Consider the following 23,639-nt stretch of genomic DNA (forward strand, 5'->3'; position numbering starts at 1 on the left):
TGAGGTAATAATTGTATGATTTCTCGGAACACACTTTTGAAGCTTTCGGTTCAGTATTTGAAACACATTGGTCTGAGCTCCAAAGGTACTGATGCATTGATTTCTTGTTTCTTTCCCTTGTTCTGGTTCAAATAGTTTTGTGTCATCGTAGGGGTAAAAGGTGAACAGGCATATTTGCAAGAGGATAAACACTTTTATTAACGGCTGCCTCTACAGAAATATGTACACAGTATATCAGTGCGTTATTAAACATCCGAGGACTTAGAAGTAACGAGAATACTATTATTATTTTGATAAACACGACAGTCATGGGAGTGTTATAACCCCGATTACGCCCCGACAACCATCTTCATAAAGTAAATAATGTCCCTTTTTAGAACCGTTTAGTAAGGGTTTTAATAACTCTTTCCACAAGCTGCTGCCGATGGTGTAACTGGCGGCTGTGCCGTAGAGAGAAACCCAAACAAAGAGCCTGCTCGCAGACCAAACAGACGGGTGGTTACCTAGTAAGAGATCATATTATTTGAAAACCTGGATCAATATCAGTATCTGGGCAACTGCCCACCTACCCCTCCCTTAACCCAACAACAGTCAATTGATAACAAGTTAGGGTAAATGTTGGGTTAGGGGAAGGGTAGGTGGTCAGTTGCCCAAATACTGATATTGATCCGAAAACCTTGCGTTTTAGAGTACAAGTAATACAAAAGTGCACGAAAAAATCGCCTAATTTTAATCAACCAAAATGGTCGAAAATTCCGTATTTCTGATGAACAATGACGAAACGGCTTTATCTTAAAATATTTTCAGAAACACCAGCTGTGAACATGCTTTTCAAAGAGGAAAAAACGTACTTTTCGAATGTAATTGCATATTAAGTATGAGCAGTGACAATTTTTAAGAAAACTTTTAGGGTGGGTAAGAAGGGGCAAATATTATGCTCTCTGCATAACAAAATTATCTCAGTATTGTTACAGTCTTCAAGGAGCTAAGTATTAACATTTTAAATCGTTCTTTTAGCCGCGAGCCAAATAATCTCCAATTTGGAGGCTACAGAGAGATTACAAAAAAAAAAACCAACAACAACAAAATATTCAAAAGAGATCATCTAAAATAAACTGAAAAAGGTCAACAATGACAAAAAGATAAGTGAACAGATCGTTGTGTTCTGTCCTGAAAAAATTTTTGAACAAGATTTATAAACCGAGCTGTAGCTCCTTCAAGGGAAAAATCTGCGATCGTGCCCATCGTTTTTACGGACGCTCTCGGCTTTGGGCCGAACTTTTAGGGAGAAGCGAGGACAGAAAATGGATAAAGTAAGGTGGAAAACTGCTTCCTGTTGTACAGTTCTATGTATTTTCCTCAGTTTCCACGTCTCCCATAAAAAATCATTTTCCACTATAAACACTGCGATGGGCTGCATGGTGTGATTCTTGGACTAATCATCATCGGATTCAGACCTGTGTAAATGCAAAGATTCGCACTGTTAAAACTGCGTTTTCTCAAACTCTGACAACATTGGAATAAAGAGGTTAAGTTTCTAAAGAACTCTGACGCTTCGTCATTGGGAGAGCATAACAAGATAATAATATCATAATAATGATATCAACTCAGTTGATAAAACCAAATGATCTTGCCTCACAACAATTTTTTGGTTACATTCTCTCGAAAGGATTTTAGAAGCAACATAGGCTCGCCACCCACTGTAACCCAACCCCCCAACCCTATCCCTAACCCCCCCCCCCCCTCACCCTGAATAAGTTTCCCTCAAGCGGCCTTACAACTTTACTTCAGTATTGACTGAAGTTGAGGAGGGGAGTGTGAAAAGTTCAACAAGAACCTCTTAATTGAAGTTACATTGTTGCTAGTTGCGAACATTTTTTCATTCGGTGTCCACAAGAGATTTGCCACCCACCGAAACATATCATTTAGCTTATCAAGAATTCCCTGTATCTCTGTGGTAAAACACCCGAACAGTATTCGAGAAAAACTTGCTTTGACAAATAAATTTAGTATCCTCGTCAACCAATGCACTTACGAGCTGAGAAGTTTCCTGCTTTTCTTCTTGGGTGTCTCTTGACTTGTGGATGGTCTTTCTTCGCCTTCAGCTTTATCTTCAATGTCTTCAATAAAATCATCAAGGTCGTCTTCATCCTCGTCACTTGACAGTATTCGTTTCTTCCCAGAAGAAGGTTTGTCTGCTTCGCTACTTTCCCCTTTCTCTTCCTCGTCCACATTGTCTTCCTTATCACTTTTATCACTTTTATCGCTTTTCTCTGCATCAGATTTGTCGCTTAGGTCTTCATCACTTCTCCTGAAAAAAAAAAGAGCAGAATTGGTAAATTCTGCTGATTCAGGTTTCATTTGGTTCTATCGTATTTCATGACATGCCTCGCCTTTTTCCAAGCATTTTTAACCTTCACTAATGTTTCCAGAAGTCATTGGACTGAGCTAAGGTTATTCATTCATGCAATGTATTGATTGTATTTCTTGAATGTGCCATTTTGACAACACTTCCAATGAAACACATACAAAAGTATTGGTAGAGGGGCCTGTAGTTCAGTAGACCTCGTACACCAGTTGATTGCTGAAACAATGCTCACTGAAATAGTGACACATTATACAAACATGTGCATCTCCAATCAAACTAAGTCACGCTAAATTGATGCGGCTTCGCCGGATGCGAAGACCCAAAACCACTATAGGGAAAAAGGGAACTTATACCGCCATCAACTACGGTGCCGCTAACCCTGGCGGTCGAGTTACGACATAGAGTCATGCAAACTTGAAATCTTTTCCTTATTTTGAACTAAAAATTAGGAACTAAATGACTGCTGTCCTAGAACTGATAGGGCGATTTCCAAATTCCAACGGCCTACTGTACATATCTGAAAACCATACCCACAATTCCTCTCGCTCGGCACCAATGCTCTTGCCCGTGCCGGCAAAGTAATTATTTCTACCTATTTCGCTTCGCTTTATTGTCAGAAATACTATTTACTTGAAATATAATGCCTTACTGTTGCTTCAATGATTTTAGCGGAAATAGAACTTCGTAAGCAACGCTTTATAAGCTTTTTAGCTATATAATATTGAGTTATGTACTCACACATCAGCAATTTTCAATTTTTCCGCATCAGAATCGGACGAATCCTCAGATGATGACACGAATGCCTTGGACTTGATTTTCTGTCTTTGTTTCGATCCCAACCTTTCGTCGCTAGATTTCGTTTCCTTCGATTTGCCTTTGGGCTTACGAGCTCTGTTAAAAGACAGACATAAAGGACATCTAATAGCCGCATAGTGTAGGATCTAACTGAAGTCATGTGATCCAGCTTTGTCGCATAGCCTTTCCGCGCAGCTGTGCAGCTGTGTCGCGCAGTTAAGAGATCATTCACGACAAAGTCACAGTTTTTGGAACTTGTAAACCAGAGTTGAAGTCAAGAAAGCCCTTACATCATGATACAAAAATCAAAGAAAAAGCAGGTTACAAAGGCACAAACAAGGTATTATGAGTGATTAACACGACTAAAGCAAATTTATTACAGACACTCCATCACAAACCTCTTTTTCTTGGGCGCATTCTCGTCTCCTTCTTCTTGAACTCGTTTTCTTCGCCTACAAAATAACACATAGTTAAAAGCCATTCTTACATGATCAACAAAAAACATCTCGAAAAAAATTTCACACCGACCTTTTTTTCTCTTTCTTGAGTTTTGATTTCTTCACCTCATTTCCTTCCTCGTCCACATCACCACCATCTTCATCTTCACTTTCTTCGTCGTTGCTGGCCACGAAATCGTCAGCCGTCTTTTTCTGAAAAAGACCAAAAAACCATAATTAAAATGAGGTGTGACTGAGAAAAAACAAACCCGCGAAATCAAGGCCACAGGGCAGACTATTAGAGTATACAGCAGAAATAATGTTGTTTGAATACTAAAACTGTTCGAGGACTATTTCCCGTTCGTTAGGCGCAACATAATTTTATGCTTCTTTTGATTTTTCTGCAAATGGAATGAAATCTCGCTCTTCCGAAACCAATTATCATCTGACAGCAAAGTCCATGTGATGGAAGCTAAATGGCATAACATGCGACAGAGAGTTCTGTGAGTGGCTGAAAAGTCTGGAAGACGAACTGAGAGATATCAGAACGTACAAGCGGGTTTCTTTCCCCTGATAATGATTGGTTGATAAAATTGGAAACCCAGCACGAAGATGTCAAAGAGCTTTTTCTTACATCAGTAGTTTAGTTAACAACAGTTATCAACCATTCAAAACCTGTCACGAAAGCTTATAGTTGTTTTCAGCCGGTAGCTAAATAACATTGGTAGTACTCACTTGAAACGTTACGCAGCAGATAAACAAGGCTTTACCTTTCTTCCGCGTGAGGCCTTCTCCTTTGGCGCTTGTTCCTCAGGTACGAATACCAGCAAGTTTTTGGTCGCTTCTCGGAATTGCTGACGTTTCTCCAGGAGTTCTTTTTCCTGTTGCTCCCGTTGCTCCCTTCTAATTTTCTGCAGAAGATGCAAAGTCATAAAGCTTTTTGAGCGCCAAACAACCCATCTTTCGACGCCTAACGCTTTCAATATTCCTGATTCCAGCAAACAGTTCTTTGCTTGAAGTTAGCCGGGGAGTTACAGTTTAAGTTTAGCACCAACTTACCGTTCGAATCTTACGCCGGGGATTTCTCTTAGGGAGAACGGTTAGCATTTACATCATGTTTACATAATGCAGAATGCAGAATGGAGAATGAAGTGTTTTGGATTGGGTGTGGTAAAACCAAAATCGAAGTAATCACAACTGCCAATCAGGGGCAAAGATAAATACTCAAACTAAATTCATGAAATCCGCCTGAGGCGCGGGAAAACGTGGCTTAAGTTTTGAACCTGATTGTTTAAAAAGAGGAAGATAAATTTATTGACCAATCAGAGCCTAATGAGGGAAAACAAATCCAATCCCAGACTAATTTCGACATTCAATTCAAATTGTTCTCCTGTAGCACGATAAACTGTTTTCAAAACAGAGGTTGACCTTCAGGATATCCGATTCTTATTAATCATACCTCCTCTTCTTCCTTCTTCTTTCTGAGCATTTCTTTCTCTTCTTCCTGTCTCCGCCGTGTTTCCTGTTCTTCCTCGTCAACTTTTCGGGCGCGCGCCACATGGTATTGCGCCTGGCTCAGTAAATCACTGGTGTGCCTGTGTCGATGAAACGAGGTGCTTTTACGTTAATCCCACGTTAACATGCCTGTGCAAGCATGGAATTAACTTTTTACCATTCCATACACATATTTTAGTAATTAAAGTGTTATTGTTCATCTTGGTAATTCTGAGAATCAAAATTCATACTGAGATGTTTAGATGTTTTAGTATAAACCAAAACAGTGCGATAATATAGCACAAAAAGATGATTTTGACTCGTTCATTCCTGCAACGATGAAAATCTCTTCGGGCGCAAATCCTGCGCAAGTTGCCCGGAGGTAAATAGCAAACGATTTTCGGAATTTGAGTAGCCAATCAGAGCGCGCCTTCAACGCTAAATATTGTCTTAGTACATACCAATAATAATCAGCACATACTACTCGGGTGAATCGTGCTTTTCGCGTACACTGGTTGGCCAGCTCGGAAAGGATTAGCCAGTACTATTCGCATCTGAGCAACCGAAGAGACAAAATCACTCATCAAGACTAAAATCTCCGGCCAATTTTCCGAATGTTGACGGAAGTAAACCACTTATTTTGTTCTTTTGTGGTATTTACTAAAACAATTATTCACTTGTGGTTGAAAGTGATGAATACTACTCTCCACTTTGGCGAAGAATTGTTAATAACTTCCTTGCGAGTACAAAAGCTCGTGATAAACAACAGAAAACCAAATTATTACCTAGACTCGGTCCCAGCCCAACTTAAGTCAAACTTAAGGCGATCTCCATGATGGCTTAACCACGTAAAATTTCTGAAATAAAAAAAGCGAAACCATCTATAATTAATGTGAGATCGTACTCATAAAAACGAAATAACTTCCAAGGGTAAATTGTTGTAAAAAGGGATATAATCGAAAAATTTACAAGTTAAGACCAACACAGTTTTTAAAACACAACCAGATGACTCATTATAAATTTCGAATGCTTTCAGTTTCGGTTTCTACTATCTTAAACCCTATACAAATATTTAATTCATCTTCTAACTGGGAAAGGGAAAGTCTCTCTCTAAACTTTTCTCCATTAACCCTTTTATTTCCATGAGTAAACAAGACAGAATTTGTCCTTAAAATACCAATACCATATCAAGCACACAAGTGATGAGAATAAAGAAACATATCAATTAGGAGATCATTAGTCGATCCAATACCAAATTCTCCGAACTAACATCATAAGAGATGTACGACAGACAGAAAGGAGAATTACTCATAACATCAAATTGTGCGATCATGTCAACTAACTACCACTAAGGTTCCGACATATTTTCGTCTATGGCAACACTTCAGAGAAGTACAACGCAGATATCATTCCTTAGCAATCTCACAGGAAGTCCAAGCAGCCACAGAAGTAATTTTACGCAATGTCATCTTCGTTACGAAGACCACTTCGACTAAAAGTAGCCCTTTAATACCTCTGCGCCTGCTCCAGTTCTCTGACTGCACCAAGCACAACTTTAAGGGAACTCTTTTCGGCTTTCAAAATGGCTGTTGCTAGACGCTGTTGTACCAGGGAAATGTTGAACAACAGAATAGTGTCATTAGGAGCCACGTGACGAGCCTATTGATTAACAAAAAAAGATAAAGAAAATTGATCAAAAAGGACAAAGACAAAAACATAACAAACCACGGTTCAGTTGGAGTGGTCACAGACCACTCAGGTTTCATCAGTCTGTGGTGTTAGGAGTCCTGCACACAACACTTTATACTGTCCAGTCAACAGGCAAGATCAATTAGCAGATCTAACTCCCTAGGATTCTACATCTGATACCTTGTATTAACAGTCTCTTTCTATTCAAGGCAGCTCTCGAGACAAACGTCTTTTAAAACATCTTTTTTTCAAGGAATTACTTGGCTTCTCCATTTATTGTTTTTGTTTTGTTTTTCTGAAAATATGCTTATGGTGCATCCTCATTACAATTTAAAAATCACTGAACTGAGTATCAGTACTTTGTGAAAGTACTAATTATTGTTTTCCTATAGAATGGTCACAAAAAGGAGTTTCGCTCACAGCCTTAAGATCAGTAGCAAAAAAAGAAAACTGAAAAAGTAGCTTTCCACATACGGTAATACATTAGTTTCCTATTCAATCATTAACCCTTTAACTCCCAGACCAAATTTGTACTTCTCCTTACTGTCAACCATACAATTCTTATAATGTTAATTCAGAGAATTTAGCATTGGATCATTAATTATCTCATCACTTTAGTGGTTGATGTTGTATTGATATTGCAAGGAGAAATTCTGTCTTTGTCACTAACGGGAGTTAAAGGGTTAAAAGTAGACCCATTTGACTGACTTCCCGTGAGGCTCTGAGAGTAACACAAACAGTTCACATGAAGGAAAACAGTTGAGTATCACCAACAAAGGAACTTACCTTGAGTAATATTTGTTTACATTCTTTCAGTTTTCCAGCTTTGAAATATGCACGAGCCAGGTACAACAACACTTCAACGTTATGATGCTTGAAAAACTTCCGCAAACAATTCTCGTACTGTAAACAGACACAAAACATATTACCTCCCAACTGCAGTGAATTCAAACGAAGAAGTATTTCTCTTTGCCTACTTATTTTCCTGCACTTGGCTATCACTTTGTTGTTACCTACATCTACACCTACTTTCAGAGGATCAATATCAGTATCTGGGCAACTGCCCACCTACCCCTCCCCTAGCCCAACATTAACCCTAACTTGTTATCAATAGACTGTTGTTGGGTTAGGGGAGGGGTTGGTGGGCAGTTGCCCAGATACTGATATTGATCCCTTTCAGATAGGTTGTCATGGAAAGATACAAAAAGCAAAGATGGAAAAGAAAAAAGAAAAACACAAGAACAGAAAAAGGAAAAAAATTGGAAAAAGGAAAAGAGGTAAGTGGGAATTGATCAGGCAAATCTAACTTTTCTCTCTTAGATACTGCTAATGTTTGAAAACCAGCCAAGAAAAAAAGAGAGGATATGTGCCTCAGGTATTTCAAATAACGTCAACTATCAGCCTGGCGTAGCGTGCTTCTTTCCCGTTTTCCCAACCGGAACAGGCCTCAGGTTTCACGTTTTCCCGTCCCTGGAACCAGTAGCAGGTCTTATCACGGCCGGTTGGCATCAGTTGAAGCTGTTCATGTCCAGTTTCAAGTAATCGTTCAAGTAATTCCTTCAATTTGATTCAAATTTATTAAACTTTGGCAATAAGAATACCACTCACCGTGAATAGTTGTTTTAGTTCATACCACACAGAAACCAAAAAGTTAGTTTGTTTTAGTCAATATACCAAAAATGTTGGAAATTAACTTGTTGACGTGCGATTTTGTCTCCCCGGCTGCTCGGAGGTGAATAGTACTCGCTAACCAATTCCAAACTCGCAAATCAGCGCGTGCGAAAAGTACCTGAGTGGTACATACTAACAGTAAATAGAAAGTATATCTACATTATTTGGTCTAATCTAAAAGAACCAAACTTAAGTAAGAGAAAAAGTTACTTCTGATTGATGAAGACATTCCATTTAATCATCAAAGAAATATGTGAGAGTAATTTAAGTGCATTTCTCACCATCTGAATGGCAGCTACATACTGCTTTTGCTCAACATAAATATGCGCCAGGTTCAGCCACACATCAGGAATGTCAGCAGTTGCTTCACGGACCTGTAATGCATTTATGAAATAGTCATGAAATAAAGTTATTCAACAGACAAACATACTTATATTTGCTTGTACCACTTATGCATGAAACACAAAAAATAATTTTGTAATAAACAAAAGTTAATGTACTGTGCTTTACCTGCGAAAATACATCCCGAGCTTCCCTCAGAAAGCTCTTGTGTGCCAGAATACAGCCTGAAAAATGAGCAGAACAGTTAGGATTAGAGAAGAAGTAAATTTCCGATCCTGTTCACTTATTTTCGCTATGACTATTTATCAATATCTGATACAGATGTCATTGAATGTATAGGAAGTTTGCAGATAACTCACCGATACCGTTAGCTGCATACAGATTCCTGGCATCATTTCTCAACACTTGTTTGTAAAGAGCCAGAGCCCTGTCCTGATGTCGCTTCTCCTTGGCCTTGTCACGTGTTGGTGTGTGCAGAGTTTGAAGCCAGACATTTCCGAGTGCCAGTAACGAGTATGCATCATTTGCTGTGGATGGCTGTTTAAGAATACGCTCGAACTTCTTCTGACCAGGGCCCCATTCTTGCTTGGCCAGGTGAAGGTTACCAATGAGGGACCAGGCGTCTGGGTGGTCCTGTTGGGTACACATTCAAGCGATGGACATGCATACTAGAGTTCTTAGAGTTATGTGCACAATGTGAAAAAAAAAATAGGTCAAAGTTGATTATCAGTATATCTGAGATGTCCAACACATATGCTTACCTGATTAATTTGGAGAGCCTCTTTGAACCAATCGGAAGCTTCGTAGATTTGACCCCTGTCACGTGCCATGCAACCTAACCGGAGATAACCTGTCAAGGGAGAAGGAAAACAAAAACTGTTTTAGGGCAACTTTGCAAACTACAGCACTCCTCAAAAGAGATTGACAGTCCCTCAAAAATCGATCAACGGTTGTCGATTCTCGAAAACTTCGGGGATTGAGGCTCAAGTCGAGTCGTGTTTTGAGACGTTCAAGTCGAGTTTTAAGACTTTCGAGACAGAAAAACAGAGGTATTCCGCACGATTCATTTTTCAACTGGAAATAGAAGTATAGATTATACAGTGGCATGATTCCAAAATCGCACGAGCCCGTATAGCGAGTTAAAAAATTTACAAGTGTTTATTTACACCAAATTACACAAGAGATCATGTTATTACCTACTAATAATTTGCATGAAAAAAAGCATCACAGAAAGTCAAAACAGACGAAATTTTGATAGCGCACTTGCTATTTGTAATTTGCACTTGTGTTACAACTTTGCACTCATGTTGCATGAAAAATGCACTTGTTTTTATCCAATCAGAAGCGCGAAATTTTTTCATGTATATTATTACAAGCCTAAATGAAATGCTGGAAGCCAATAAAAAGTGGGCAAACTAAATCTTAGATATAAGATAATCTGGCAAAAGTTGGCGAATGATTCAAGGATTTTAGGCCCTCTTACTGGTAATAGTTAATACACATACGCTTCATGTTGACATGAATTGCATTCTTTACCAAGCCACACTGGCGAAGCATATTGATCAACCATGATGGGAATGTGATAGTATAGTCTGATCGTCCAGGTGAGTGTAGTCCTGAGAGGAAATTTTGTCGGTAGTGGTGACTGACGTTTCGACAACCAGAGCAGAAGTCATCAACATCTTGACTCTGATGAAGACTTCCGCTCAGGTTGTCGTAACGTCAGTCACCACTAGCGACAAAAGTTCTTCTCAGGACTACACTCACCTGGACGATCAGACTACACTATCACATGTTACCACCGGGTTCAAACCCTTTATTATATCCACGGTGGGAATATACTGCACTTTATATCATTCAGTTCTAAGATTTTGGCGCATCAATCTATATGTCAAACCAAATATCCCCCTTCTGATAATTCTTCTAATTCTCGATAGTGTCTACTTGACAGTGTATAGATGCTGCAAGGAGAAGTTACATTTCGATCACTTTTGGAATTGAAGATCAAAAACACTCATCCACTTACAGTCTACATAGTTAGGATGTTCTCTGAGGATGTTCTTGTACAGAGCCTCTGCTTTGTCAAACTCGCACAGGGACTCGTGGAGGCGGGATAAGTTATACGTCGTTGTGACAGAGATTGCATTGTAGTAGCTCTCATCCGCTTGGCTCTCTTGCTTGCACCGATCGAGGGATGACTCATAGAACCTCTGCAATGACAAAGCTACTGATTCAGTGAAGAGCTTAACATCTGCAGAATGGGATGCGTGATGGTCTAGTTGGTTAGTAGATAGTCATTGGATTGAGAGGTCATCAGTCGTGCCCTTGGCTGGGCACTCCGTTGTATTCTTGGTTAAAACACCTAAATCTCATGATGCTTCTCTTTAACCAGTAGCATAAATAGGAAAAACAGAACTGTAAACATCTTTGTAAATAGTTGAGGGGCATCTGCAAAAGACTAGCAACAGTACTCCTTATCACCTCTAACCGAGGAAAATGGGATACACTCCAACAGTAATGGCTAAATAGCACTGTAAAAATTGCAGAAATCTCTTAGCTGCCTAGCCAGGAAGTTCAAATTCAAATTCACTGTATTCTAAACCTGCTTCTAGTTTCCTTGTGTTTGGTTTTGTATTTTCAAATAGTGTCACAGTTTCGTGATTTTGCAATACTTTAACTTTATTGTATATATACATATGGCTGGTTTCGGACTTATTCTCGGCCAAACTGGTACTGCGGCTATAGCATGCCTTCATGTCATACAAGGTTTTGGCCTTTCATGCTCATCATGTTCCTTCATATTAATAATTTGCAGTTGAGCCAAAAACCTCTTTGACTAATCTTTCATTTTTGATAATTTCTGGAGGAAGTACTAAAAATGACTGCCTGCCTTTGTGGAATCTATGGAACAAGTAGCTTCCATTGCATTTGTTAAATATAGATCTAATCATGAATACAGTCTTCTGTGTTAAACTGTACACGATGAGCACAAACAATGGCTGCAATGGAGACTATAGGACAAGCTTCTCTCCCTTTTTTTGGAGAAATATCAACAAGAAAAATTTAAGTTGGGAAGTTATTTACATCCATCTTGTTTTGTCTGGATCTGTTGAAAAAGTCAGAAGTGGATTGAAACTGTACAATAACCAATTACCTAAAAAAAAATTAGCTTTAATGAAAAAAGCAGATTTCCACTAACCTTTGCTTCATTCAAATTTCCCAGTCTAAAATGCAGTGCTCCAACATTATTCAAAATCTCTGGAGGTACATCAGCTTTCACTTTTTCTTTGAGAAGCCGGGATGCTGTACCATACGCTTGCAAGGCAGCCTAACATTAATTACTGGAATTAATATTCTAATATGAAAATGGTCAAAAACTTTGGGTTCTAGGTAACAGATAAAAGTTACATTCATCCTACAGCTGGGCTCTGAGACTGATATAATGTAAGTCACCAAATGATTAATGTTTCCTAACAAAAATTCTGATTGAACCATTTTTGGGTAAAACACAATCATACATTCAGCTGTTAATTGTTCCAATATCCAAGTTCCATAATCACAGTAAAAACATCAATGAAAAAATACAAAACTTTCCTTTATCCAAGTCATGATTTCAAACCACATATTCAACCTGCAACTGTCCTGTTAATTGTTAATTTGCAAGACCAAATAAGCATTTCTCCATTCTAGCTTCGATAAATTTCCTAGTCAACAATTAAGAGAGGTTGATGTTTTATCTAGCTGATATGTGTGAGCATTTTAATCACCAGTTTATTACCGTAACGTATATCTTGAGTAAATCAGTACATTCAATCACATCTACACCACAGGAAACAACAGAGCCCTTCCCATAAACCACTCCCTTTCAACTAACCTGCACATCTGTCTGCTCTAATATTCCAGCCAACTCAATCCATGCTTCCACATCATCTGGATATTGCTCAGTTACTTTCTTGAGATGATTCTGTGAAGGGTAAAGGAGATTTAACTTCATTCCAGTTCTGTAATCATGTGAAATTCCTAACAAACAATATTCCAATGTACAATAAAATATACAATACACCATACAATAAAATGCTCAATGCAATACACTTCTTCTACATTAAAAAGTTGACAAATGAATAAAATTACACTTGCCTTGGCTGTCTCTCTTTTCTCTAGATCTGTTGATGTGCTGTACAGAGAGCCCAAGATTTTCAGAGTCTCATAATTTCCTGGTGTGGCTTTGAGAACTTTCTCAAAACATTGTGCAGCCTGTAAGGTGAGTTAAATTTTACATTATTTGTGTGAAAAGGAAGTGTTTAAAAGTAAATAAGGCCTCTTCACCTCTTTTTGTTTATCAGCATAATTATCTATTCATTGACCTCCTACCCCAGCAATGGTGGCTGAGAAATATCTACCGTATTTACCCATGTATAAGTCGACCTTTTACTGCCTAAAAATCTGTCCAAAAAATCACCCTCGACTTATACATGGGTCAAAATCTGAGATAAAAAAAACTTTCAGGACAAATTAACATAATTGTCTGATATGTTTTTGGTATTTTCTTTTATTTCAACTTCATTTCTACATTTTTTACCTGAATGAAACAAAAAAATTTTATTTTTTAATTAAGAGAGAAAGACTAGTGAAAGTTACATGAATGAAAGAGAAATTCACCCATTCACATTTTAGAGCCATCATGGTGCCATTAGAAAGAGTAGCTCTGGTTGACAAATAATCAATTATTAAATTGTAGCAAAAAAATTAGCATAGATATCTACAATATATATACGCAATTTGTTGTGTCTAATTTTGTTGTAAGTAAGCACCTTTATAACGAGGTAATCAAATTACCACAAAAACTGACATTTGCTAGGATGTAAAGTGATCTGAAGAATGCAAAAATATTTTAACCTTCTGTTTAATCTGTTAAATGCTGGAAAAGGAAGAAGACTTTCCTTTATGTTCTTTCACATACTCAGTCAGGTGTCCACACACATGGCTTAACATATCCTGCATCACACAGTTTATATTTTAATTGTAAACTGTATATCACTGGTTTGGTTTTTTTTAATTTTTATTTTTTATTTATTTTTTTATTTTTTTTATATACTAATCCCAAGGAAAAATTTATTCACACCTTTCCTACATTTGTTTGGTTACAGTAGTAACTCACATTGTTCATGTCTCCTCTGGCAATGTACATTTGTCCAAGACCAAAGTGAGGTAGAATGAAGTTTGGTGAAGCAAATTGTGTTGCTTGATAGTAGAACTGGAATGCCTGATCATAGTCATTCTATAATAAAAACATATGTGTAAATATTAATAAAACATTTAATTCATTTTTAAATGATTTTCCAGATGCTAGCATTGTTGAAATCTGGTCAACGACTTACTGGTAGTTTGTTTAATATTCAAATATTTGCTCAAGTCTCTGCCCACTCAGGCAAAATTCCGCATTCAAATGCCACACCCAAACACAATTTTTATTGAGCAATTTTCAATTCTTTGTATGTTTCAGAATTTAGCAACATTTTTGGTGCCCCTGTTTGGTTTTTGCTTGTAAGCATCATAGCAATGCAAAAGTTTTCTTCTGGGCCATTTGCTCATCAAAGTAGACTCTCAAACTTTAACCTCCTTGTGTATTCCACTGGTTCTAATTCCTCATTCCACCCAGGCAAGGTTCAAATTCCCCATGCATACACCACAGTCAAATGCCTGAGGGATGTGGGAGGGGGGTTGAAGCTTTGCATAGATGGGTGCTTAACTAGGCCTAATAGACCCAGAGATAAATATCTATATCAAGACCCAAATTACCCAGCCATGAGGCACAATGCGACCATGCTGCTAAAAATTTGGAATGAAGAGTGTAAATATTGAAGAAAACAGATACCTGAACATGGAAGACTCTTGCCCTTTGATAGCAACTCTCTGCCTGCATAGCTTCAACCTCTGTTCCATGAAAAGCATGTAAAGCTAAGTGCTGTACCTTATTGTACTCCTACAGGGAAGAAAATCAATAACTGGTAATGCCATGTTTAAACTTCATTTTAGTTGTAGTACTGATCAGCATTTAGAGCCCCATATCAAATGATCCAGTGTGCATAGTAGCTGAGGAGAGTCTGTTGTATTCTTAAGATGACACTTTGTTCCAACAAATCATCTTGCCACCCAAAGGTTAAGACGGCCAAGAAAGCCAGTTAACCTGATGAGTTAACCTGATGAAAAGGTTGTTGGGTAACCTGAGATAGAAATACAGTTTACCCACCTTGGGGGAGTGTTTGGAGTACCCAATAATCTGGATAACTAGGTCAGATCCAAGGAATAAGATCCAAGATGAAAATGATGTAGGGTAAACTGTTATCGACTGGTATCCAGCCAAAGGGTACAGTACAGCTCAAAACTAAGTTGACAGTCTCGACTTGAAACTTGATCTCCAATACTGGAAACTATCAGCACTACTCCATTGCACCTTTATACTAAGTTACATCCATCTGAATTGTTTAATTGTAGCTGGGGACTTCAACCTTTCTACTTTATCTTGTATTTATTAACATGAAGGACTCTTACCTTTTTGAAGAAGAAATGGTTGGCCAAGTGATTTAGGACCATGGGGTTAGAGTTATCCAAAGCATAACCTCTTGACAGCAACTGCACACCATTCTTGATGGAGTCCATCTGAAGCCAAATACACAATAGCACAAGAATAACCAATTTTATGAAAAATTACTAAGAAAAAGGCAACATCCTATGTGAGTGTCACAACTGAACATTGACATTTTGTTTACTTATTTATTTATTTATTTTTTACACTTTTTTACCTAGTTTGTACACATTGCTTGCCATTGCATTGATGACGTTGTGATTTACACAACCTTGTGATTGAGATACAAGTATGAAAAAATTAATAGTTGAGTTCTGGAAAATGGTCTTTATTTTATGGTTGAAGCCCTTTACCGTGAGGTTGTGTAAAAGAAGGCCTCTGCCCTAGCTAGAGTGTTTGATGGGGTGGTTTCAATTGTACAGTGCATGTATATTCAAGGTAATTCTTAAATACATGTAGATGTAAACAACGTTGAGAAGATAATTCAAAATGTGAAGCAACTACACTGTGAATCCAAAGAAATATGAAAGTAGTAGGATAATTGTCAAGTGACTAACATGCATGTGTCTTAAGCATTAATGGGGCATACTGACCCTTTTTGAGTTGAGTTCAAGAATAGCAAGACCAGTCATAGCACCTGTGCACAGTGGGTCTAAGGTAAGGGCTCGTTCAAATGCCAGTCTAGGAAAGAACAAGCACATCATGATTTGTTTGTCAATCTGATTTAACAGTCTCAGGCTCAAATTGACAAGCAATTGAGGTATATGTACATGACATAAACACATTAACAGCAAAAACAGATGAACATTACAACTGTTAGTAGCAGGAGGATTGTCAACTTTAATCATTAATCCTTTTTTTTGTTTGTCTCTCTCTCTCTCTCTCTGCACCCTTCTTCCCTCATTATCAACACCCTTGGTTAAAAATTTATTTCTATTACAGGCCTTCCTCCCCTTCAAGAATTCAAGATGAAAAAAGCCCAGAGGCTGTACATGTATGTTTACTCATTTAATAGTTCCAATCATGGCTAAGGAAAAAAGTGCAAGTCAGAACATTTACACAATAAAATTATGATAATGTTCTAACACAACCAACATGTATCAAAGGTCAAATAGAAAATGCAAGGTCCTGTAGATTATACTGGAGTTAAACAGTGAAGCTACATGTATGTGTCTTCCCCATCAAAACCTTATTTTTTTATTAAAAATCTTATTCATAGCTCCTTATACCTAGCTTTATCCAGTTTTCCAAGTTTCACAAAGCAGTGACCCATTCCAAGCCGGACAGAAGCTGTAGAGTAGAATGCAGTCACATAGATTATTCTTAATGCATACTGTGTATACAATTGTACCATTGTGTTGAAACAAATTTGTGGCATATGGGTTGACCCTGGATGGTTGGAAATTTGAAGAAAAAGTTGGAGAATTTGTCTAAGGTACATGCATCCCTTGTTTGTGCAACCAACATTCTGAGGTAAAACAAAACCATGTTCATGACTTGTGGTGTTAATTTTGTGTTGCCAGCATGAATAACATGCCATAATAAAGTAAAATAAGAATAACCACACATGCATAATGACATTGAGTGAGGAAAATTAACCTCCTCCTCTGTGTTGTTCGAATGAAGTCATTATTTTGAAGGTCTGTGTGAACCAGGCTTCACGCAAACATGTAAAAGACAAAAGACTACATGTTTAGCCTTAAGTGATACTCTGCAGTGTTGTAACTCAAACCAAAGAACAAGTCACACTTCCTGTACATACATGTATAAACCACATTTTCAAAAAGATTTTTGATAGGTCATTCTATATATTTACTAATGTAAATACAGAGAAAAAGATAAAGCAGATGTCTCTAATGATAGTTTTCCACTGTTGCTGATTTTAATACAATACCTGGACAGTTTGGATTTGTTCTCAAAGCTTTCTTGTAATAGGCTAATGAGCCCTTGTAATCTCTTTTGTTAAAAGAGATACAAGCTTTTCCTGTCACATTAAAAAAAACATCAAAATCAATACCTGTTCACACATACTGTAAATTTGTGCTTTGCAGGATGCAAACCCTCAGACAATCCTTATGGTCTTTCCGTTTTTCATTTTGAATCTTATTCATCATTTCAAAGTAAAATCTTAGCCCTTTGACCCCTACGATAGACTATCATCTAATTTCTCCTTACAATATCACCCCTGAATCACACATTAAGGTCATGAGAATAAAGGAAATGATCACCAGCTTAAGATGCTTATGATTGTTAAACAAATTCTTCTTGGCAGCAACTTAGGAAAAACAGAAAAAAAAACTAAAGGATACCTATAACAACAACTACAAGCTTCTTATACTTACCAAGTAAAGCTGGAATATTGTTTCCTGACTGTTGTTTGATGAAAAAAAAAAAAGAAAAAGTAACTTATGTAAATAAAGTTGCATTTCCATTTTCAAGTCTATCAAAGAAAGTTACTGTTTGCCAATAAGTATGTTAAAACATGTTTCACATTTAACTGATAAGACAGTTGATTCTCTATCATAAACAATTTCAATTTTCATACCTGTGCCAACACAAAGTTAAACTGTGCATCAGCTTGTTCCATTTTATCTCCTTCGAGGAGACAAAAGTATGCTCTCCCAAGTAAGTGACTCTGAAAAAAAATCATTTATCAAAATTAATTTAGTTATACGGAATGACCTACAAGTATTTCACAAAGAGTTTCCACGTTGCTATGTGTTTGTTCAGTTGATGTCATACGACGTCAAAATATGGTAAGAACAAAAAAGCGGCTAACAAGGTGCAGCTAAGTGTGTCACTGGTGCTTGTACCACATGTTGACATCTTCTGTGATTTCCTACTGAACAAACCCATGGAAACATAGAATTTACTTTATTTGTATTTGTTTTATAGTTTACGATACAGAAAAAAATGCTGTTTAAGATGACATCATCTTGTATGTCCTGTAATAGATCTTAACCCTTTAACTCCCAGGATCTGATTCAATTCTCCTGTCTAGCTACTACACATTTCTGTTTAAACTTAAAGTTACTTGAGTTTGGTGTTAAATCAAGATTACAACTTCTACTTGTTACATTTGAGTATTCTCATTACATGTTTGCTGAATGACGTATGGATATTGTAGGGAGAGGTTACATGTTAATCACTTCTGGGAGTTCAAGGGTTAAGAAAGAATCAATTAAAACATGTGTAGAAGGTAATTTAGTGTTAACAACTGGGTTGAAAACGTAAATTAGCCACCGTAAAGAGTAAAAAAGCTGACGTTTCGAGCGTTAGCCCTTCGTCAAAACGTCAGCTTTTTTACTCTTTACGGTGGCTAATTTACGTTTTCAACCCAGTTGTTAACACTAAATTAGCTTCTATACTCTCCCACCGACGCAGCACCACAGTTTCTTTAGAAACTTACCCCTTAAAACATGTGTACACTGGTAATTCGGCTTATTGTATAACTGTCTGATAATATAGGTAGAGAGGAGGGAGGAGAGGGAAGGGAAGAGAGATAGAGAGGGAGGATGGAGGAGGAAGGGAAAGGGGTTTGACCTGCTCTTGAGAGAATAATTTTTAAAAATGGACAAAGTTCATATTTTATACAAGCATTTGTACATGACATTGCAGATATCCCAAAAAAATTCGACCAAGATTGATGAAAGGTGTTGTAATCAGTAAGGATTCTTCAGGTGTTAAGAGTGAGAGAAAGAGTCCTTGAAAAACATCTCCAAAAACAAAGGCATAATTATGTTGTTTGTGGAGAACTATTTCTGGTTAAATGATTTAAAATTGGTTAGAATTACAGTTTCCCTTTTTTTTTTAAGGATTGTGATAATTAATCAGGGTTATAGGAAAAAAAATCCTGTAGTTTAAAACCATTTTGACCAAAAGTTCACTTACAACTACCAACATACATGTATTATTTATAAACTTATGACAAGGAATTATCAATTTTTGCCTTTCTTATTAGTATAGTACCTACCTGGTCATACATGATGATTTTGTCTGCTGTAGAATACAATGATGTGGCCTAAAGGGAAGATATTAATCATCTTTTAGGTCAAGAAAAGGTTGTATATGTATGTGTTTTAGAGATAACCAAATAGGTGACTCAAGACAGAAGAATAACAAGTTGAATACATGTAGCTGAGGCAAGTGTACCAGACCAGGGCTAACCTGGGAGAGCTGCTATAACATGTTCTGGAAAAGGTTGTGATATATAAAAAGGAGACTGGAAAAGAATGACTGCAGGAAAGCACCAGGTGTGAGGAGACAACAAAATGACAAGAGAGAAACTGAAGTGAAATGTGACAAAGAATTCAAGCTCTTCCATGTAAAAGGGCCCAGCACAATGTTCTAAAATTATATGGAAAACAATCATTACACTCTGAAAACCTGTTGATACATGTACAGAGAACAAGTAGGTCATAGTTTTCAATGAACCATAATCTGGTTATGATATAGACAACCTTCATAAGATGTAATGGTAATTGGGAAAGTCATGTGTACTAAAGAACAGATCAGTTCAGAATTTAAACCTTTCATTTAAATAGATCCATTTACCTTAGTAAACAATTCCTTTTTAGTTTCTTTGTTTCTTTCTTTTCTTGCTTGTTGAACATAGAATGCTGCAAGTGTATCCAAGCAGACCATCTGTCCCTTCTCACTGTCCCGGTAGTTTCGATTGGCATCTAAAAGAAAGATACAAAGTAAGTGAGCTAATTTTCGGAAGTGTAATAAAATATGGAATCTTAAACACTGATCAACGAGTTTCTCCTTTTGTCTTATATGTATATCATTTCAAGATCCATTTACCATAGATACCTTGCCCCTTGAAGAGAGTACTCTGCTAGTAATAAATGTAGTAAGAGTACAACAAAATTGTGCATAAATGTGTGGAAAAATGCAATACTTAATGATTACAATGACAACCATTGATTCAAGAATATAAGCAACCCTGTGAGAACAACTTGAAAAGACTGATCTTTTCATTGGGAAGTCTTCATTATTTCGAAGGCAAGGGTCATGGTAGCATGCTGTGATGATCACTCATAAATGTTGTCACCCACATGTAAGATGACACAGAAAATGATGATCTCAATGATAGTGTTGATTGTGGCAGGTAAATGTAACTGATGCAAGTAAAGATGATACTTATCATGGCTGTGGTCTAGCAGTGCCTGGTGGCCCCTGACAGCTTTCTTATGCTCTTGGGCAACTTGGGAATTTTAGTTTTTTCATAAAAAGCATATGCTGGGACCCTGGATTTCACAGTTTCAGAGCTCTGGGCTCCCTTCAATTTTTCTTAGAGCCCAGCCTTGCTTACAGTTGTTGTTTATTATAATGATCAAACACATGCCTGTTCTTGATGCTTCCAGAAGTTTGACAAAGTCATCAGTTTTTCCTTGCTTGTAGTACTGAAGCTGTTGGCACAAAAACATGAAGCAAAAAAAACTTGCAAACCACAATTCGTAAACGTTTGTATAGGCCAAATTCATAACAATATTTGGTGGATCTTGAAATCCCTTTTTCCAATTTATGCGTTTGGTAGTATGCTCGTCCGAATACCGCTACGCTTGCCAACACGTGTGTTGTTATTTACATTCAATGTCATTCACCTATGATTAATAGAGCACCTAGGTTGCAGAAAGTACAGGAAATGCTTCATGCTAGGTTAACTGCTTGATGTCTACAAGATAAAAATGTCGCGAATCTGCCGTTGATTTCGCCCTTCCTTTCCACCCTCTTATCGTCCATTATTTCCAATGCCAAACAAACTTTTGTATTCAATTCCATACACAAAAAAATACTGTTGATAACAACAGTCGCTATCGTACTGTATGTGTAAATGATTTTAAGAAAATTAGTCCGTACGGCCGAACAGATTTCCTCTAAAGCTGTCAGCATAGCCAAAGAAGCAAATATTTAAGCGGGGGCAGCAAAGGAGAATCCTTGAAGCATGCAGACAGATCGTGGCGACGACAAAACACTTCTAAAGAAATGGTTTGGCTTACGTACCGCAAGCGTGATCCAAATGTGGAGTTGTGCATTTTCCTGCCGCAAAATACTTAGCACCTCGTCGCCCTCAGGTAGTTGGTCAAACTGTAGCTCTATAACCTGAAAACAAAAATACAACTTAAGCTACTGGTCGATAATTTTTTGAGGGAATCAAGTAAATTCTACCTCGTCTTCCGTATCTCTCAGCGGAATCTCAATAGAAGTCGCCATCTTGGAAGGAGAAAGGTAAATTATTTGTCTATGTAACATTCACAAAATGTCCCGTTTCTGATGTTCCTACCAAGCTCTCTCTGAAAATTCCGCACAAAATGGGCACATTGACATAGTTTCAAACGGCCCATGAAGGCGAAAAAATACCACAACTGCGCCGATTAACATTTCATTTAAGTTAAATGAGACATTCAGACCGAGATATAATTCAGATATGCAATTTTCAGACTGCTCCGAGTGGGGTCACCACCTTATCGTGGTGGGGCAGTTTGCGTGTCTCAATTGCCCCTAGAGATATATCGGCTGGAGTCTTTCACCCCTGGTAGGGTCACCCGTACTGAACAGGCCGAAGGGTAGAGACCAGACAAAGAGTGATCCCCTGGTCCTCCAACATGTGACAGAAACTGGATGCATTGACGACACAACTCAAACCGGCAATGACGCTGCTGGGGCCAAAGCCGGAGGGAAGCCCAAAGGCTGAAAGGCCCATAGTAGCCCCTGAAAACAGGCCATCATCGGTTGCTGGAACGTAAGGACCATGGCGGAGGCAACACGAACAGTGCAAGGGGCCAAAGAGATGGCAGGGTGTGGAATTGAAGTGCTAGAGATAAGCGAGACCAGATGAAAATGGGTGGGATCAAGAACACTGCAAAGTGGTAAGAGGCTGGTGTACGCGGGAGATGAGGAAGTGCAATAAGGAGGAGTCGCCATCATGATGAGTGTGAGGGCAAATAGAGCCTTATGGAATGGATGCCATGCAATCATTAAGAGGATCATTAAGGTACGATTCTACTTAAAACACAAAAAGCTAACGGTGATACAAACACACGCACCAAGAAAGATGTGACGGATGAGGAAAAGGATGAATTTTACAACTAGCTGCAAGATTCTCTTGGAAGTTGCAGTAGTCATGATATGAGTGTGGTCATGGGAGATCTGAACGCTAAGATAGGGAGTAATAACATTAACAGCTAAAGAGGAGGTACCGGGGAAATTTGGTTTTGGAGTTATGAATGACAATGGGGAAAGGTTATGTGACTTCTGTGGTACGTACGAATGGATAAGTTGTAACTGAAGCAGTTTTCCCACATAAATAGATCCATAAGCTGACCTGGAAGTCGCTAGATGGGAAGACTGTCGACCAGAGCGACCATTTCTTGGTGAATGGATGCATGAGAGCATCGATTCCGGACACGAAAGTGATGAGAGGAGCAGACGTGTATAGTGACCACTACCTGGTGCGAACCAGAATTAGAATGAAGTTGGCAAAGGCACATGGGAAGAAGAAAGCAAGGGTAAGGTTTGACGTATCTAAGCTAAGAAGTGAAGAGATCAGGAGGAGATATAACATTGAAGTGAAGAACAGGTTTCAAGGGCTAGGAGATACAGAAGATTCAGAGGAAGAGCACAACAAGATCTTGGTGACGTACAGAGATGCTGCAGAGAAAGTTATTGGAAGGTCAAAAAAGCAGAGCAAGCTATGGATAGGAGACAACACGTGAGGAAAATTCAGGAGAGGAGAGAAGCAAGGTCGACCCATCGTTTCTGCCTGCAGATGTCCCACCGAACTTATTTCCAGCTATTTAGACAAAATTATGGCACCTATCGTCAAAACTTTACCATCTTACATGAAGGACTTACATTTCGCGTACTTGAAATTTTTCGTGACTTTAATTTCCTTGGCCAGAACAATCACTATGGATATTACATCTCTTTATACTGTTATTCCCAATGACAAAGGTCTCCGGGTCATGGACAAAATTCACAAGAGTTCCCTATAATCGGCAGCAAGACTTAAATTGCTTGCGAGTACGGACAGAGAGAAAATCAGACCTGAAAAAATGCACTTTCTATTATGTATATATGCCCAGGTAAATAAATCAAACAAACAAAAAACTATAGAGAATTCCCTGATGTTCTTAAAAACGTTTATTAACTTGCTATCGCATCTCACATGTTACATAATGAATATAAATCTACAACATTAGGGAAACAATGTTTGGAATTTTCTGCCCAACAGCAGTGGACTTTATTTATT

The 23,639-nt window shown here is 38.0% G+C and overlaps 1 protein-coding gene and 1 pseudogene across 1 annotated transcript; one reads left to right on the plus strand and one right to left on the minus strand.

Moving 5' to 3' along the window:
• Positions 1 to 173: 173 nt before the first annotated feature.
• LOC113671756 (RNA polymerase-associated protein CTR9 homolog) lies at positions 174 to 21,621 on the minus strand. Its single transcript, XM_089184316.1, has 31 exons — positions 21,557 to 21,621; positions 21,392 to 21,490; positions 20,733 to 20,796; positions 19,937 to 20,064; positions 19,356 to 19,403; positions 17,928 to 18,017; positions 17,725 to 17,752; positions 17,277 to 17,366; positions 16,612 to 16,672; positions 15,976 to 16,063; positions 15,349 to 15,456; positions 14,672 to 14,779; positions 13,955 to 14,074; positions 12,934 to 13,050; positions 12,671 to 12,760; positions 11,996 to 12,124; positions 10,823 to 11,006; positions 9,558 to 9,646; positions 9,156 to 9,429; positions 8,965 to 9,020; positions 8,736 to 8,828; positions 7,570 to 7,686; positions 6,608 to 6,753; positions 5,880 to 5,951; positions 5,060 to 5,195; positions 4,371 to 4,511; positions 3,692 to 3,813; positions 3,562 to 3,615; positions 3,107 to 3,259; positions 2,036 to 2,311; positions 174 to 1,457 (listed from the first exon to the last, which is right to left on the minus strand). The coding sequence occupies exons 1-31, from the start codon at positions 21,599 to 21,601 to the stop codon at positions 1,436 to 1,438; spliced, it is 3,348 nt and encodes a 1,115-aa protein (XP_089040442.1). The 5' UTR covers positions 21,602 to 21,621; the 3' UTR covers positions 174 to 1,435.
• Positions 21,622 to 22,042: 421 nt separating this feature from the next.
• LOC149038986 (protein CFDP2-like) lies at positions 22,043 to 22,576 on the plus strand (annotated as a pseudogene).
• The last annotated feature ends 1,063 nt before the right edge of the window (positions 22,577 to 23,639 follow it).

Source organism: Pocillopora damicornis, chromosome 10, assembly GCF_964200805.1.
Source record: "Pocillopora damicornis chromosome 10, jaPocDami1.2, whole genome shotgun sequence".
Taxonomy (NCBI): Eukaryota; Metazoa; Cnidaria; class Anthozoa; order Scleractinia; family Pocilloporidae; genus Pocillopora; species Pocillopora damicornis.

Coding starts and splice junctions, on each gene's coding strand:
- LOC113671756 (XM_089184316.1), bottom strand. CDS start 21,601: ATGGCGACTTCTATTGAGATTCCGCTGAGAGATACGGAAGACGAG. Junction 9,021..9,155: donor GTATGCAGCTAACGGTATCG/GTGAGTTATCTG, acceptor CTCATTTTTCAG/GCTGTATTCTGGCACACAAG. Junction 3,260..3,561: donor AATGCGCCCAAGAAAAAGAG/GTTTGTGATGGA, acceptor GTCTTTTAACAG/AGCTCGTAAGCCCAAAGGCA.